Source organism: Leptidea sinapis, chromosome 14 (genome assembly GCF_905404315.1).
Source record: "Leptidea sinapis chromosome 14, ilLepSina1.1, whole genome shotgun sequence".
Lineage (NCBI taxonomy): Eukaryota > Metazoa > Arthropoda > Insecta > Lepidoptera > Pieridae > Leptidea > Leptidea sinapis.
The window spans coordinates 7936126-7956190 of record NC_066278.1 but is presented as its reverse complement, the minus strand read 5'-3'; the positions used below and the strand labels follow the sequence as shown (position 1 = coordinate 7956190).

At 34.6% G+C, this 20065-nt stretch overlaps 1 protein-coding gene across 1 annotated transcript in view; it reads right to left on the bottom strand.

Moving 5' to 3' along the window:
* The window catches only part of LOC126967924 (uncharacterized), a 220383-nt gene extending 201695 nt beyond the window's left edge, over nt 1-18688 (bottom strand). Inside the window, exons 1-5 of the mRNA XM_050812628.1 lie at nt 18567-18688; nt 15576-15702; nt 13835-13980; nt 4569-4710; nt 1238-2742 (exon numbers count right to left, since the gene is read on the bottom strand). Of these exons, the coding sequence (XP_050668585.1) occupies nt 2523-2742; nt 4569-4710; nt 13835-13980; nt 15576-15702; nt 18567-18603 (672 nt within the window). The 5' untranslated portion in view covers nt 18604-18688 and the 3' untranslated portion in view covers nt 1238-2522. The remainder of the gene's footprint in view (nt 1-1237; nt 2743-4568; nt 4711-13834; nt 13981-15575; nt 15703-18566) is intronic.
* Between the last annotated feature and the right edge of the window lie 1377 nt (nt 18689-20065).

Sequence of the window (20065 nt, the reverse complement as noted above, 5' to 3'; positions counted from 1 at the left end):
ACCTTATCAAAGTATAGACATCGTAAAAAACTTTAAATACCTACGCGAATTCACACGTCAGCCTGCACAGGGAAGTGATTGGATAAGAGCCATTTCCAACTCGCTAACGGTTTTAAGTTCCAAGAAATCGACACTGTTTCAAATCACCTTTGTTTCAAATCTTCGCGGTCTCCCCTACTATTTACATTCTTTTAATTTTTCCGGTTAGTCATTTAACTATCTATTATATTAAACTATCACATGAAATACATTACTTATGGGTGCCCGATAGTAGATGTCAGTGGTGCCCGACAAAAATAACAACAATATTTAAGACAATAATCAAAAGTGGAAACACACAAATGCTGCAATACGATCATTCGTCTGTAGAATGCGTTATAGATATAATGAATACTTCACCAATTTAGATATTTTTCATCACAAGCAATCGACTTTATGAAGACGATTACAAAATTAAAATATGAACATAGTATACAGGCATCCAAAATTTGTACAACTTCCTTGCTATAGGTAAATGTGAATAATATATATAATAGAATATTCGCATATATAATATATTTGCGAATATTTAATATATTTGCGACATTGTTTCGTGTTTTTAATACTGCAGACCATATTTATATGCCGATCACTTTAAAAATCGAGAACAATTTCTTCACCAAGTGATTCGATTATATTTCAGAACGATCTAAATAAACATACCAATTGGTGTGAATCTAATGGCATGCAACTCAACTGTAGTAAACGTGTTCATATTAAATTTACTCGAAAAAATAATATTATTATAGTAAGATATGAACTGTATGGTAATACTCTTAAAGAAGTTGATCTCATAAGAGACTTGGGTGTTATGCTTGATAGTAAATTGACTTATCTTTACTACATAGAAAGTGTATTAAACATAGCGTCAAAAAAAATTAAAGAATATAAAACAAAAATCAGTATTTACAACAGCCTTGTCCGCAGTCATTTAAACAAACTTAAAAAATAAAGTCGAGTTGAGAACCTCCTCCTATTTGAAGTTCTTCTTATGAACTGGAATTTCCAATTCATCATCTTTTCTTTGTACCTGTATATCTCTTGCTCATTTATTCTTTTTTCTCTTTTAACATTATTTCTGTGCACTCAGAGGATCATAAAAAGATACTTCAACACATTAAAAAAAAGTTTATTTACTTATTCTTTCAGGTTACATGATTATAATTATTTAAATAATGATATATCTACTAGAATATACCTATTGACTAGACATCGCTTTTGATTTTTGTGACATTAACTGTCACTTCGGTATCACTTTATCTTACACACGTTGTTTTCATGAACAAATTGCAGTAAAAGTAATTTCTGTTCAAAACTTGACACGTAGATTAAGGATTGGTCTCCGCTGCGCTCCAACTAGATACCGTACTACTTAAAAACAATAGTTACCTTTTTTATTACGGCAACTATTAGATGCTAGTTTGCCTTTTTTTTTTTTTTTTTTTTTTTTTTTTTATGGAATAGGAGGACAAACGAGCGTACGGGTCACCTGGTGTTAAGTGATCACCGCCGCCCACATTCTCTTGCAACACCAGAGGAATCACAAGAGCGTTGCCGGCCTTTAAGGAAGGTGTACGCGCTTTTTTTGAAGGTACCCATGTCGTATCGTCCCCGAAACACCGCACAAGGAAGCTCATTCCACAGCTTTGTAGTACGAGGGAGAAAGCTTCTTGAAAACCGCACTGTGGAGGACCGCCACACATCCAGATGGTGGGGATGATATCCTAACTTGTGGCGTGTCGTGCGATGGTGAAATGGTCGTGCCTGGCATCTTTACAATTTTGGAACATACACTTCGTGTTATTTTACATTGAAATTAATAAAATACAATATACTTACTGAAGATATGTGATCCCAGTGTCTTTCTTATTTCTTGTAGTATTATTTTTACAAAGTTTTACTACGCAACCAGGCTTTTTAGTTCCAATTATTAGCAAAGTTTAACAGAACATGGTCAGACATTGTTCGAGACTAGTTCGAGTAGAGTAGTAAAAGTTGCCGCACTTTGCGACTACGCCTGTGGTATTTAGTTGGAGTGCAACGGGGACCAATCCTTAATCTAAGACTTAACAGTTTTATGGTTCGAGTAAATTATTGGTTTCGGCCCGTACACCAGAAATCTCTCTATGCAATAATATTATGAGATGTAATATAAACCCATTTGCACAAAACGAGCACCCAAAACTATTCTATACAACTATGGATGACTATCTTAAACAAAAGAGTTTTTATAAGCATTCAATGTTTTAGAAACAATTGTCTACGTATTGAAAAGTACTGGTACATAAAATAAAATGTTCCAAATTTAAAAAAAAAAAAACAAAAATATTCTATTCGATTCGAGCGTTTTCTTGCAGTTTGTATATAGATTCAATAAAAACGAACTTAGTAATACTCACCGCACCTAATGCAGTTTTCACTTCAAAAACAGAAACTTGGATAATATTACAGTCTCGCGTGACGCAAGAGATTGTGGCCTAGGTTTATAGATGCAGTGGGGGGTACAGCAGCGCAGTAGAGAGTAATGTTAGTGTGTGAGAGGAGAGTGCGGAGTGTGTGGCTCGACAGCGGGCCCGGGGCTGGTGGGAGCAGGCCGCGACGTCCTGGGCCAGGACCCAGGCCATGCGGCGGAGCAGGTCACCAGCCGCTGGCGAGCAGATGCGGCCCACGCGGGACACGCAGCCGAGGAACGCATCACGGGCACTGGCAACACAATAGTACTGGAATCATTTCCTGTTGCGACTATCATGTCATATTTAAATTCAATCGCTGTTTACCGAAGTGAACTTTATAGAACTGAAGTGAACAGTACATAGTCGTACACTAATGTAAAAATATCGTGAAATAAGAAATGCACTATTACGTAGGTACACATTTTTTTATGTAGAAGAGTGGAAAAAAATATAAAAAAGTGAATATTACCGAAAAACCACCGTAAATACCATCCCAGAGAAAGGCATAGTTTAAAACCAAATCTGTTTGTAACTGAATAACTTTTTAATGCATCCCTAAAAAATTTATCTTTTTATTGTATTTTTAAGTAATTATAAGTAAGCTTATACGTGAAAAGTGATTCAACAACCCTTTCGCAGACGATCCGTATGATTTCTGCATCACTATACGTAGGTCACACTAAACTTTTGCGTAACTTAAAAAAACAACATATTATAACCAAAATTTTATGTTAATGGGTTTTCAAAAAACTCTCCTTTACATTTTAAACATTTTTTCATGCGATCGAACCATTTTTTAAAACAGGAGGACCACAGAATTGAAGGCATGTTTTCTACGTGCTGATTGCAAGCTATCACTGCCTCTTCGGAATTGGTAAGAGTGAAACCTCTCATTAAATCTTTGATTTTGGGGAAAATACAGAAATCACAGGATGCTAGGTCGGGATTATGTACAGGATGGGTGACGAGTTGTACTTTTTCTGAAGCTAAAAATGACTTAGTTTTGTTGGCCAAGGAGCATTTACATGATGTAGGAGAACGCGGCTATTTGGTCATCTTTCGCGAACTTTTTTTAAAATCCTGGGTAAACAAATGGTAGAATATCACTCGGCATTAACACTCTTTTGAACTTCATGTGGAATTGTGCAGATGGGACCCGACCTCTCTCAAATTCAGCAAACCATCCCCTCACGGTGCTCAAGCAAGGTGCGTCTCTCCCAAAAGCATTTTGAAGATGAGCGGCACAGACTTGCGGTGAGAGAGAACTTTTAAAATCATAAAAAATTATCGCTCTAAAATCTTTTCGACTTAATTCCATTTTCGTTGCGTACGTAGAACTTTGATGTGTGATAAAAAACAATTGACAAATGATTTCCAATTGTTTTTTTTTATTACAAAGAAGGTTGCAACATTTCAAAAAATATAACATATGAATTTCAAATAGTTCCGATTAGCTAGAAGTGCAAAACTTTTAGTGTGCCCCATGTATAAGACATGAATGTATTTGAAATCCTTGTTATATCTGTTTTTAAAATCTGGTCTGACCGGGATCCGATCGTATTGACTGATCCGCGTCCCGGTACAGTTTATAAGCCCTGCCCACCATGGTATAGTTTTAGTTTTATTTTAAAGCGTCAGAAACGCGCCCATGTCATGAGTTAATTGAGTATGAAGTTTGGTTGAGTATAACAAAAGTGAGTCTGTGATTTTAAATTTTCATTTTATGAAAATAAGGGATGAGAAGAGCAGGACGTTCAGCTGTTGGTAATTGATACGCTGTGCCCATTACAATGCAGTGCCACCCAGGATTATTGAAAAACTCAAAAATTCTGAGCGGTACTATAATTGCTCTCGTCACCTTGAGACATAAGATGTTAAGTCTCATTTGCCCAGTAATTTCACAAGCTACGGCGCCCTTCAGACCGAAACACAGTAATGCTTACACATTACTGCTTACAGAAATAGGCACCATCGTGGTACCCATTACCTTACCTTTGACAATGTTCTATTAGATTTTAATTGCGCGTGGATAATGTTGTCTAAATATATACAAAAGACCTAATTCGAATCACTCACCAGCACAACTCAGAGTTTTTATTAAAAAATGTAATTTGTTGCGATCGGTGGGAGATATCTCTTACTGCAAGCTGCAACTCATCCACGCAACCAGTCCAGTCAGCTGACACCAACCTCCAACACGATGGCTCTTTGAGAAAATCTGTGGTAAAGAGATGAATGAGAAGAAATGATTAACAGTAGATCTTCATGGTAATCCTTGACGGGGAGGCAAAAATTATAGTACGTGGTATGTTGTAGCTTGGGCACGGGGAAGGGCGCTGATGTGTGACGTGACTGGCGTCGACACTCTGGCTCCTTCTCATGTCCAAGTTACGTCAGGGGCCCAGAGGCGCGGAGAATATACAAAGTACTATCTTTATCTATTTATCGCGCCTCAATTAGGCTACTGGATCAGCCTAGCTATAAAAACGCGGAAATGCTGCTGGTATTCTTGGTGCGCTTCCACGTAATGATAGTTTTAATTTTATGTAGTCATAGTATTGTAAATATAGTTATTAGATTTGGTTTGTTTGAAAAAATACATAAGATAGATATTTAACGCAAAAACCCAATGTAAAAATACAATTACTATAACACGCGTTTTTATTCCAAGTCATGGCGAGAGAACTTAGACAATTGGTTCAGCTTGTTACATATAAATATACTTATTACAACTATTACTTTATGATTTTGATGGCCGTCGTAAGTGTTTATTTTTTTTTAATAAACGTAATAACGGTCTAATATACATAATATCAGTGTTAGTTGGCCCCCCACAAGATGGACCGACGATCGCCAGAATACGTTGGATGAGGACAGTGCAGGACCGATCATCGTGGAATTCTTTGGAGGAGGCCTTTGTCAAGCAGTGGATGTCTTCTGGCTGATAATGATGGTGATGATGATACATAATATATAACGAGAGAGGGTCGCCTGATGTTAAGTGATCACTTACTTTGAAATATTTGTTTTTAAATATTGACGGAAATCTTTGAAATATTTGTTTTTAAACTTTGTCCGTTCCACTTCTACTATGTGTCCCAGCACACAATTTGTACATTTCGTAATTTCATTTCGTTCTTGAACAATTTTATAAATTAATATTTTATTTATAATCTCTCTCTTTTATTTTTAAAATGAAAATCAATAATTGAAATTTCATATCTTGGAACGGGAAATATTTTCCGTTTCCCATTTAATATGTGATTTGTAAATTGCTTGGAAATATTTATTAAATACACTATATTATATCATATATATCAAATTCTAAATTTTCAAACTCAAATATTTTTATTCAAAATAGGATATAATATCACTTATTGAAAGTCAAAAACTACTATCAATTCGAAAAAGTATGCCTCAGACCTGAGAAAAACAGGCGCAAGAAACTAAGCGAGCTTCTTTTTCAACTTATATTTAAAGTTTATAATATCTACCGATATATTAAAACTATACAAGTTAGATTAAAAAGAACTGAAGGATCCTGTGATGAAGATTTGATTTAAGGAAATGTCAATTTTTGTGCAAATTTAATCAACTCGAAGTATATTTCGGAGTCGCCCGGATATTGGATTTGGTAATCCTGAAAATACTCCGCGCTTGTTGACGTCAAGTAAGATCACCACAGTTATAAAAAAGTTTCTATGGTTGTTTGCATCTGAATAATTGGGAGCTAGCTGTAGCAATATTAGGCGTATTATAGTTAATACAGCCTGTATACTAGAACCTAATGAGATATATAATATATTAATAGTAGAGTACCTAGTAATGAAATTCTGCGAATTGGTTAAATGCTGCAAGTAAGGAAATAAATAATAAAAAAAGAAATTCTTTATTGCCATACAGAACATTGCAAAAATAAAATGTATAATTAGGCTAAGCGATACAGCAAATATTCAAAATGAGAAGGCTCAGCTTCACCTGGCATGGGCTCATGGATTCATGTCTCCACGCAACGCCGGTTTTCAACCATCCCCTCCTCCATCGGGTATTTAGTGGGAGTGGATGTATTATGGCTTTTCCGTTACCTCCTTAAGCTTTCTTTATATTAAATACAATACTTAAAAAAAGTCTTTTAATTACCCTTGCAAGTGTGTCTATGTATGTGTACGTGCGTGTTTGTGTGCCACTCGCACACAAACACGCACGTATGTGTATGTGAACGTATCATTGTATGTGAGTGGGGGCGAAAATATCTAAAATATTATTACATGTTAATTGCAGAGTGAACGCAACTGTTATTGAACACAACTTTGTTCAATTACTATACACGAATACACTTACGCGTACATAAATAATCACGTTGTGAATTATTTTCAAGCCAATAAGCATAGTTTCAAGTTTGATTTGATGCCCTGTGAAAGTTCCGTCGTTGGTGATAATTTGTTAAAGTGAAATTTTAATATTATCTCAAAAATAGGCATTTTAGATATCTTTTTTGAGTAAAATAATATTTAGATTACCCTCTTTTCGGACTATTTACAAAATTATGACAGTGACAGACTAGTGAGTGAGCGGCTTTGACATTTGACGTTAAGGACATTGTCAATCAAGAGTGTTTGCATTACATTGCGCTTTAGTGCATTGTTTAGTTTGACGTACATCGACGCTATCCAACTCCGTGAACAGACTGGCTGATGTTTGAATTCTTTTGATTTTTTGTAAAAATTTTTTTCAAAATGTCTGAAAAATCGAAATGCGCTTGTTGCTCTCTAAACCTACTTCCTGGCGATTCTACTATGGCCTGTTCAAAATGCTGCCTGCTCTCTATATTTAATTACAAAATTAATGTTTCAAAATGGGCATGCCCTTCATGTAAACCCAGAACTGGGAATGCAGATGCAACTCCAGTACGGGCTACTAAAGCAACTTTACAAGCTGAAACTTCGAACATCACAACGAGGAAGAAACCCTCACCAGGGGCGACACTTACTGTTGATCTGAAGGACAGTAGCCCCGTCACGTCTTCCCAAGTGCAACAAATTATTCCGAATGCTATAGACGAACTCATGAAGCATTTAAATAGTACTTTGGCTGGCTTCGTAAATTAGGAACTAAAATCTATAAAAGAGGAAATAGGGGAGATTAAGACTTCTATAAACTTCTTAAGTCATCAATACGATGATATGAAGAAGATGGTATTGACAAAATTGGATGTTGTTGATAAAATTAATAACGAAAATGAAGAGTTAAAAATTAACTTGAGAGAATTAGATTCGAAACTTAATATCTTGGAGCAGCAATCTCGATCATCTAATATCGGGGTGCAATGTGTACCCGAATTCAGAGGAGAAAATCTTGTTAACACAAGCGTGAACTTAGGTAAGGTGATATCTTGTGAAGTTATTGAAACCACAATGTAACACGTATCGCCAAAATGAACACATCAAATACACGACCTCGATCCATCGTTGTTCAGTTCGCTAGCCCACGACTCAGGGACACTTTTCTTGCCGCATCTATTAAGTACAACAAAAATATTCCCACCAATAAGTTGAATAGCAAACTTCTCGGTATTGGTGGCACTCAGGAGAACATATATGTTGTGTAACACCTGTGTAACACCTGTCACATAAAAACAAAGCTCTCCATGCTGCAGCGAGACTAAAAGCCAAAGAAAAGAACTACAAGTATGTTTGGGTCAGAAATGGCAAGATTTTCATGCGCAAATCAGACGATTCCGATTTTAAATATATAAAGAACCATGATGTATTAAGCAAATAAGACTGAATTGTATAATTTAGTGGTAAGTAATTTAAAAGTATTAGCACACAAAAAATTAAATTCGATCAATTAAAAATTTATTACCAGAATGTACGAGGAGTTAAATCAAAATTAAATGAAATATACTGTAACTTAACAAACTGTGACTATGACATTGTTGTGTTATCCGAGACTAGGCTTTATGAGAGTGTCTATGATAGGGAAATATTTTGTGACCGTTATGTTCTTTATAGAAGGGATCGTTCAGTGACTTCTTTTAATCGCAAAACTGAAGGTGGGGGAGTATTAATTGCCGTTTCAAATAAATTGAAGTCTAAGCGCATTGTTGATTATGAGAGCACATGTGAAGATGTTTCTGTTAAACTAAATATTTCGGTAAATAATAAAAATATTAATATTTGTCTGTGTGCCGTATATTTGCCATCACCACTGAAACCAAATGTACTTGAACACTTTATTGACAATGCTGGCAGGGTTTCAGAACTAGAAGATTACGTTATGGTGTTAGGAGACTTTAATCTAGGCACCTTACAGTGGTTTGACAATAATGGATCACTAATCGATTCCCCATCCCATATTTCGTGTAATATGCAAAGAATGCTTTGGGACTTTATAATGGATAACGATTTAAAACAATTTATTAATTTGCCTAATATAAATAACCGGAGACTTTACTTGCTTTTGTCACGAATGCCCTATTGTGTTAACCTACAGAATGCATCTCATGTTATATCTAAAATAGATCCACATCATCGTCCATTTGAATTTTCGATATCTTTTAAAAAAAAACATAAATTTTTTGAAGAACAATAATGTAGAAAAATTAAACTTTTTTAAGGCTGATTATACTAACATTGCTATAGAATTAAACAAAATTAATTGGGAGGAAACTTTTCGTTCTCTGACAGTAGATGAGATGGTTTCTTCACTTTATAACCATATTGATAGTAAAATTAATAAATTTGTCCCAAAAATTAGACCTAAAAGTGTGAAATATCCTCCTTGGTACTCGAATGCGCTTATCAAAAGACTAAGATAAAAATATAATTTAAAAATGAAAATAAAAAAATACAATAATCCAATGGATGAAATTCAATACAAAATATTGAAAAGGCGATGCGACATGTTAATACAAAATTGCTACAATTCATATATTTCCTTTGTCGAAGCTCAAATAAAATGTAACCCAAAATATTTCTGGAGTTATCTAAAAATGAAAAGGGGTGGTTTAAGTAACTATCCGTCAGAAATGTCTTATGGTCATGCAAGTTCAGATAAAAGTAATACCATTTCAAATTTATTTGCTTCACATTTCTCATCGGTTTATACAAGGCCTTCACTAAAACGTCTGAACGATGAAAATGTTATATGTGAGAGCAATAACGTTCTGCGTACTGTACATATCACTCACAACCAAATCGAAAAAGCTGTAATACGACTAGACAAAGCGAAGGGTGCGGGCCCAGATGGTATTCCACCTGTGTTTTTGATCAAATTAGCTGCTGAACTATCTGTTCCTTTAGAAATAATATTTAACACTTCTATTCAAAACGGGATCTTTCCAAAGGTTTGGAAAGAAACAAAGATATTACCCGTTTATAAGGATGGAGACAAAATCTTGGTTTCGAATTATAGACCCTATTTTATCTATCTTAGCTAAAATATTTGAATCTTTTATTTGTGAAAAAATCACGTGGCAATTATCGCAATTAATTGATACTCGGCAACATGGGTTCATTAAAAACAAATCGACAGCAACAAATCTTGTTGAGTATACAGAAGAAATTGTGGAAGCAGTCGATGGTAAAGCACAAATTGATGCCGTATACACCGACTTCCGCAGGGCTTTCGACATCGACAATCAAGAAATTTTAATATACAAATTGCAGAAGTATGGATTGTCGGATCCCTTGTTGAGTTGGTTTCACTCATATCTCTGCAATAGGCAACTAAGAGTGGTTATCAATGGGTATACTTCGGAATCATACATAGCGACCTCAGGAATCCCACAGGGATCGCATCTTGGACCGCACCTCTTTAATGTGTTTATTAATGATATCTCTGAGTGTTTTAAGTATTCCAAAGTTTATCTTTTTGCTGACGATCTGAAGGTCTGTAAAGTTATCAAGTCACTGAACGATTCCTATCATCTGCAGGAAGAACTTGATAGTTTGGAAAATTGGTGCGAGCTTAACGATATGTCACTTAATGTAAGAAAATGCAAACATATTAAATTTAAGAAAAATAAGAATGTGCTGTCTACGTCGTATCACTTAAATGGAGTCATGTTGGAAGAAGTCACGTGTATACGTGATCTTGGAATTCATTTTGATACCAAATTGAATTTTAACACTCATACAGATAAAATCGTACATAAAGCGTCAAAATTATTAGGTTTTGTTTTAAGAGAGGCAAAGAATTTTAAGGACCCCATGACTAAAAAAATAATGTACAACTGTTTGGTGAGAAGTCATTTAGAGCACTGCAGTGTTGTTTGGTCGCCACATTATAAAGTAAATGTTGCTAGACTTGAGCGTGTCCAATAAAAGATTGTACGGCATCTTGCGTTTGGTCATGGAGTTCTCAAAAAGATCAAAACATATGAAGAACGACTATCATATTTCCACATGAACTCCCTAGAAGAACGAAGAAATTATTTGGACATAGTATTTCTAAAAAAAATATGCACTGGCCTAATTAATTGCCCCGACTTGCTCAGCAAAGTTAGATTTCAAACCAAATAGAATTCCAAGATCATGTCAGTGACAAATCTTATTTTCATTACCAAATTGTCGCACTAACCTAAGAAAATTCTGCCCATTATCACGAATGTAGGGTATACATGATCAGTATAACAAGGATTCCTTAGATATTTTCGCTTCCTCAAACTTTAAGAAAATTATTCTTGAAAGAGATATCTTTAATAATATTACCCAAACAGGATCTTAAATTTATGCTTACTAATTTTTCTTCTATTTTATAATAGCAATAAAAAAATAAGTGTGTTGTTATCTTAATTAAGTAAAATTCTGTGCATGCTGTGATTTCCTGTAAGTGATAAGACACTTAGCATTAATTTAATTGTATTGTTTTTATTGTTGTATTAGTGTACTTGTTGTTGGAAATCCTAATAAATAAATAAAATAAAAATAAAAATAAACATTGATCTCCTATAAATTGTCCTGGGATTAGTTCTATACACAGAACAGAAAAAACTAGTAGAAGTCGAAGGCATCATGTCATTTTACTATGGAAACCGATGCCACACAAACTCACACATTTATCTATTAAACATGTAATACACACACTTAATTCCTCCTTTATGATAGGCCTAAATTCACAATCACGAAAAGACATAACTTCAATTTTATTTACATCAATTTCGAACTTAATACAATTACGCCTAATCTTATATTCTTAAAGTGATTATGACAACCTCAGAACTTTTTCTTAAATTGCGAAAAAAAAACATATAAAAACTTGAAGTAATACGAACTCTGTAACCATAGATTACTAGATTATTTCTGTCAAAATATCTAGTGTTGTCCGAAAATGAATAAACATATCGATAAGTTAGTGAAAACTAGAAATGATGTAATAAGTATATTAACGATAAAGTACATCGTAAGCTAAAATAATAATATGCTAATATTTTTCTTAGGTATAGTTTAAAAGGATGGGCATTATTTAGCTAAATTAAAAAAAACAAGACAGCGTACACGAATAGTCGCGGAAAGTTACAGTATCAATGTTATATTTACATACACGCATAAAACATAGTTTTTTTTTTATAAAAAAAACTATTGTATTCATCGTTATTCTGTATAAGCCCGGAGAAAGTAAGACATGAAATTTTATAAATCGTACTGCTTCCATACGTTATGCGCGTGCGGAAAGAAATTTTCCAAAACAAGCAGTAACGAATGATTAATAGAAAGAGAAGCTATAAGTACTGATGAAGTATTAATAATCTTATTAGTCTTATGATATATTATATTATGATGTACATATGCTACAATTATGGCAAACATTTCCAGAATTAATGGTTTTCGATCTATTTTTTACAATTCTATGGCGTATTTCCTCTACTCCATGATGTGATGAAGTTATTCTTCTACTCCACCTCGACTCAACCTTATCGGTGAAACCTCAATGTATGCCAAATATTGAAATTTAATTAAAAAAAATATTTGTCTTTATTTAAAAATTAACGCTTATTTAGTTTAACTAGAATCTTACACATATTTGTTAATTAATAATTAGCTGTACCTAAGAGACAATTAAAACTATTAATTTTAATTCGTCGTAGTCTCTCTTATACACAATTACCACAACCATATTATAACATTATGCTTACTTACACCCTTATCGCATGATGCATGGAAAAGAGCAATACTCGAGTACAATTTACAAAGATAAAATTTATTTCGATAAAATTATATCGATACGTACATGCATGCACTTGTTGAGAAGAAAAATATTTTTATTGTTTACATTAATTATTCTAACATAAGTTACATCGATTAAATGTAAAGGTAAATGAACCATACGTCATAATATTATGGATCATTTTTCATTGTATATTTTGCACAACACATAAAAAATATTAATTGTATTTAAATCGGCAAAAAATATGATAACTGATCATAGGAAATCCCTCCGTGGGACATATTTTAATTGCAGCTCTGATTTCTACAGTCAAAAATGGCACAATAAGGCATATTTGCATTTTTTTAAAAGATAATTATGCTTCACTTGACATCAAATGACTAGTCTCACTTGAGCCTCGAATAGGTACATTTATACACAATAGTGGCGACAGGGTAACGCCCACATGTCTTTCTACTAGTCTTTTCTGTTCCGTGGTTCAACATAATCTTGCGTTTAGTTTAATGTCATGTTTTAATTCCTTTTATCAATAGTCAACCCAAGGTGCGCGAGTTCGACCTCAATTATGTATTATTATGTATTATTGTTGTGTGTAATTTATTATGAAGCCTTTTGTAGATATTACCCTAGCTTTACTCAGGATAACTTCAAGGTCGACCCAGTAAGGTCGTGGCTATAATTTACATAATTTCATAGCAGTCTGTCGGTATACGCGTGATGAAGACCAGTGCCAGCCTGGTGTAATGCCCAAAGGGTGAGTATAGTAAGATATGCTTCCATGGAGTTATGGACCACGTTAAGGTATCAATAGTCTAAGCGAAAATTCTTCTTGATCGATGTAAGTATCGGCGAGATCGAATCAGAAAAGAGGAGATACAAAGTCACTGACATAGCCCAAATTATTCCGAAGCTGAAGTGACAGTCGGCAGGCCACATAGTTCGACGGACATATGGCCGGTGGGGCAGAAAAATCCTAGAAATGGCGACCATGTACCGGAAGACTTAGTGTTTGTAGGCCCCCCACAAGATGGACCGACGATCTAGTCAAGATCCCCGGAATACGTTTGACGAGGGCAGCGCAGGACCAGTCCTCGTGGAGATCTTTGTCCAGCAGTGGACATATTCCGGCTGATGATGATGATGAATGTAAGTATTATGAAGTTATGACCAACCTCTTCGTAACCCGGTCTCGTTGCTGCATAGGAACCTCATCAGAGCCCGCGCCCCTCCGATCTGCTGCTGCACCAGTTTCTGTCCGTCCGTCGGCAGACACCTCCTGATCCACGTGTCCATACACGACATGCCCGTCTGGTACGCCCTGGTGTACAATATAGTTCATTCGCGACCTCAATGCGGTTTAGTGGTTCATATTAACATTTTGTCCATTTTAATGTTCATGTCCGCATTATTGTGTTTCGGTCTCAAGGGCGCCGTAGATAGTGAAATTACTGGGCAAATGAGACTATATTAAGTCTGTATGCCTCAAGGTGACAAACGCAGTTGTAGTGCCGCTCAGAAGTTAGAATCAATTAAATGCCTGTTTATTATCAAATCAAATGAAATCAAAATCAGTTTATTCAAGTAGGTCACGAAAATGACACATTCATATGTGTCATTTTCATTTATTTTTTTTGACATTCATATGTCAAAAAAAAAATCTTATTGACTCTACCGCTACTTCGTAAAGGGTTGAGCTAATGAGAAGAAGTAGCAAGAAACTCATTGCTACTCTTTTATATCAAGATTTACAGATCATTTCAATTACAATATAATATGTAAAATGTAAAATGATGCAACAAACACACTCAAACGTCAAATAGTCAATGTCTTACACGAGTAAGTCAAAAAAAATAAATGTAAATTAATACAAAAGTTATTGAGTACAGTAGCTGCATCATCCACATACGCCATAAATCAATAAAGGTATTCTGTGAGCATTTTATAAGCGATTATAAATAAATAAACATGTATATATCCATACATATATATATATATATATCCATACACATATATATACAATAACTTTACAGAATCTGAAACCGAGTCCCCGGCAACAGGATCATCCCGCCACCACAAGCAGTGACATTTAAGCGAGCATGATGAAACCTGTTACGAGAACTCAGCAAACAACAATAAAATAATCCTAATACTCACACACACCGTAAATAAATAAAGGTGTTTAGGGACCATGTTATTAGCAATTATAAAAAAAAAATTAAAACCATGAGGTAGAGTTTCCGGCTACAGGATCATCCTGCCACCGCAAGTAGCGCCCGTTAACGAGAATGACGCATGGGCCAGCCATCGCCTCCCTCGACCATATTTTAGGGAAGGGAACGACCCGTCCCAGGTCGCCGCCATTATTATGTATGAATAGCTCATTTGCACTGTATGATCATTTATACGTATTAAAAAAACTACTTACTAATCCTCGTTCTAACCAATTTTCGGTAAATCACATATTTTTTTAGTTTTATCATTCTCTTACTTTAGAAGCTACAGGGCCCCCCTTTTACCACACATTTTACTTCTTTGGAAGTGTCTCTCGCGCAAACTATTCAGTTTAGAAAAAAAAAATATTTGAAACTTCGATATCATTTTTGAAGACCTATCGATAGATACACCACACGTATGGGCTTGATGAAAAAAATTTTTTGAATTTCAGTTCTAAGTATGGGGAACCCCCAAAAAATATTGTTCTTTTCTATTTTTATGTGAAAATGTTAATGCGGTTCACAGAATACAACTTCTTTCCAAGTATCACCGGTATAGTTCTTATAGTTTTGGAAAAAAGTTGCTGTGACATACACGGACAGACAGTCAGTTCCGTTTTTTGCCATTTGGCTACGAAAACATTCTTCCCTCCCTCCAACCCTTTAAAATCTCTCACATTTCTCTTCCAATATAACTCACAAGCAATGTGCGTCAAGTTCTTCCTGAGTCCTCGGCAGCCCCACTGGAGTCTTCGGGGTGGTCTGGACACATATCTTCAGCTCGCTGGGGTCACAGCTGTCTTCATTTAACTGAGCACCACCTCCATCTATGAACAAACAACCGCTTAACTACACGGAGCTGAAACTTAAACCGTATCTGTCACTAAAATATACATTGATGTATTTTTTATATTACACATTATTATAGTATACTAGCTGACCCAGCAAAAGTTGCATTGCCATATAATATAATAAAAATAATTCAATAATTAAAATTTCTGGGGTATAAAAAATGGATGACGACCGATTCCCAGACCTACCAATTAAATTGTACATAAAATTTATTGTACTACAATAATCATTATTCTTATTCGATTGCCATCTTGCAACGCTTTGGCGTATCTGTGGGTGGAATAGAATAATATTAAAATTGCGATACAAAAATAGGTGTTGATCGAAGATGGGTGAAAATTTGAAATTGTATGTATTTTTCAATGCTGAATCATAATAAAATAAAAATAAAAAAAAAATGTAAAAAAAAATAAAATAATATATTTAGGGGTGAGTGACCCTTATCATTTAGGGGTATGAAAAAAAAAATGTTGGCCGATTCTTAGACACACCCCATACACAGACAAATTTTCAAAAAAATTGGTTTGGCTGTTTCGGAGGAGTTCCTTAATGAACACGAGAATTTCAGATATAAATGAGAGATATAGATACCATCAAAAACATAACTTGTAAAAAGACTCTCTCGCAACTCAGTTCTTCAACAATTCAAGTCGGTCAATTTATTCAGTCCTTACTTTAGGGTCCTTCTGTCTTAAGTTATTTCGTAATTAGCCAACCTAGCAACATCTCATAGTGAAAGTTTCAATATGAAAAATCCTTCATGTTTTAAAAAAAATAGAATAACTTGGCCCTCGCATGACACAACGTAATTTTTTTAAATTATAATACAATGCAGACACTAATTTCTCATCTTAATTGAAAATATACCTTAATAAAAACTGCTTGTATTCACTAGACGTATGTTTTTATTTAAAATATTGACATATTTTTTTAAAATATATTAATAAATAATACTATATAAAATGTATTTAGTATAATTTGCACGTCATAAATCTTTCGAACATGTACCTTTAAATATTTATCTAACATAAATTTAACATGTTGATGCAAATAAAAACTTCGACTTTGATGTAACTTTGAGATAGATTGAATATCCTTTTAGAAAGACTGAGCACTGGACTATTATAAGATATTGTCCTTAGGCCAGTACATGTACAATTCTTCAGAAACAATTATGGCTCAAATTCACCAATCCAACTTATTTCAACATTTTTCATTATATAACAGTAAATTCCATAGTAGTATTGATATAAATTTTAATACACTTCGCAATTTAAGAAAAAACGCTTTTGAACCCTTATAATTTGGATGTATAAACTTATAGTTTTAGTAATAGTAAACATACGTATTCTAGTAGTATTTCATAATAAATGAAGACAACGCTGTGCATACCTATAAGTTAGACATAATAAGTATTAAATATAAGAAATGTTACATTATAAGTAGTCATAATATTAATTGTATACCTAGTTGGTAAGCCTTTTTTTAGTAAATAAATAAATAATTATCAATGTAAAGGCGAGTCTATCAAGGCTTCAATAATAAATGCAATTTCTATTTATTTCACTCAAAGTACAAAACGTTTGTATGACAACTTTTTGCAGACCATGATACAAGTGACCGGAATACTAATCCCAATAATATATATATAATAATACTAGCTGACACAGCAAACGTTGTATTACCGATATTAAAATCGCGATATAAAAGTAACTATTGATCGTAGATGGGTGAAAATTTGAAGTTGTATGTAATTTTTAATGCTGCTCATAATCAAAATATAAAAAAATTAAAAAAAAAATTGGCGTGGACCACCCTTAACATTTAGGGGGATGAAAAATATATGTTGTCCGATTCTCAGACCTACCCAATATGCACTCTAAATTTCATGAGAATCGGTCAAGCCGTTTTGAAGGAGTTTAACTACAAACACCGGTAGTTCTTTCTCACTGGTAATGAAGCAACTGGGTTGGGAGTTTCTTATCAGTGTTTCTCCCCATGTCAAAGCCACTTTACGCACTGATGTATCTTCATGATGTTTACCAGCTGTTGTTTCAATATGTTATGTTATAATTACTCCCTAATTTCTATAAATATATTTCTATCCTTCTATCATTATGATCCTACAAGTATGTACGTATGAAGGCTATAAGGGGCTCACTTATACACACACTAAGCACTGGCTGTTTCATCCAAAATAATTATCTAGTACCTACTTACTACTTTATAAAGTAATTTAGATAGTAAGTAAATAAAGAAATTGTCTTATTTTAGTATTTTTATTAAGTACTTGTAATTTAATTAATTTCATGTCGAGTTAGCCGTCGTAAATGGGGTATACGATGTTATATAATAAAATTTATTAATGTGTAAATTTATCGAAAAGCAACACATTGTATACATCGTGGGCTTCCAACTCAATAAATAAATACCTGATTTTTTTTTATTATGACAATAAGGGACGAAACAAGTAGGACGTTCAGCTGATGGTAATTGATACGCCCTGCCCATTACAATACAGTGGCGCTCAGGATAATAGAAAGACCTTAAAATTCGAGCGGCACTACAATTGTTTTCGTCACCTTGAGACATAAGATGTTAAGTCTCATTTATAATTCCCAGTAATTTCACTAGCTAGAAGCTACGACTCCCTTCAGACCAAAACACAATAATGCTTACACATTACTGCTTCACAGTTCACGGGAGAAAAAGGCGCCGTTGCGATACCCATAATCTAGCCAGCATCCTATGCAAAGGAGCCTTCGGCTGGTACAAATCCCACGATTTAAATTGTTTAAACAATTAAATTGTTTATATGATAATATAACATTTAACTCACCCGCTATATAAGTGATTACAAGAACAACGAAATACATTTTGTCTTAATTACAGTGGCATAATACACTTAATTAATCAGTGTGAACTTTCATCACTTAACTCAATCTTCTAATTTGGAACACGATTACTACAAATATTATTAAATATAAATAGCGCGGTCTACACTCGATCGTAGCTCGTAGCAACTTATAACAGCGGAGCGTGTGTTCCGGAGTAAATCATGAACAATACTGAATTAACGGTGAAGCTGCGAACTGAACATCTCTCCCGTGAACCGTAACGAATAACGATGGACCTCTCAAAATATTATTTTTTCTTTCGTTGTTATACGAAACAATATCAGGGAGTTTCATTACACAGGTTTGTTCATACCGTGTATCTACAGTTTGTAAAAAGTGTTATTTTACTTCATCGCTGTAAGTCCCCTCCATAGGATCCTAGGAGGATTTTAATTTGTACACGATTTATATATTGAATGCAGCACCTTACAAACAAATTTGTTTCGTATATACGAGTATTAGCCATTGTAAAATACTCTATTGGATTGAAAGGAGTTGACGTTGAGTTTTTTGTATATTTGTTTTTACGCGCTCTACTTTTTCCGGACATATGGTAGATTCAGTAATTTAAAAGAAATATTTATACTCGTAGTGACAATTCAAAAGCGCTTAGTTGACTTTAAAACTCTCGAAGACAAGTTCCTAGAATTACTTGACCTGATTTCCGCTACCCAATTTCAGTCTCCAAGTCACAAAACATTGTAATTCATAAAAGAACTTTTATTTTTAATATTTTTTTATAGTGTGGGGGAAATCTGATAGAAATAAGCGATCACTTGTCCGTCGGTATTTGACATAATAGAGGTCAGGATTTTTTTTTATGGAAATGGAGGACAAACGAGCGTACGAGTCACCTGGTGTTGAGCACCGCCGCCCACATTCTCTTGCAAAGAGAAACCAGAGAACCGACAGGAGCGTTGCCGGCCTTTAAGGAAGGTGAAGGACTATTTTAAAGGTACCCATGTCGTATCGTCCCGGAAACACCGCACAAGGAAGTTCATTCCAAAGCTTTGTGGTACGTGGAAGAAAGCTCCTTCAAAACCGCACTGTGGAGGACCGCCACAAATCCAGTTGGTGGGGATGATACCCTAACTTATGGCGTGTCGTGTGAAGGTAGAATTCGGTGGCAGGAATCATGTGAAACAGCTCTTCGGAACACTCCCCATGATAAATACGGTAGAAGACACACAATGAAGCGGTGTCTTCACGAAGAGCGGTGAAATACGACGAATGGGGTTTTTTTAATGGTAAACGCGCATACTTCAGTCAGGAAATGCGCTGTCGGTCCTTCAATCGGGATTACTACGGCCGGTAAACCATTTGATAAAGCAGCTGCGAGAAGCAAAAAGTTTATTGCAAAACGTGTGGTTTTGGAATCGCAGTCATTAGACTGATATGAGTAATATTTCTCAGTTAGATGTTATGTGCAGTCATCACGTTC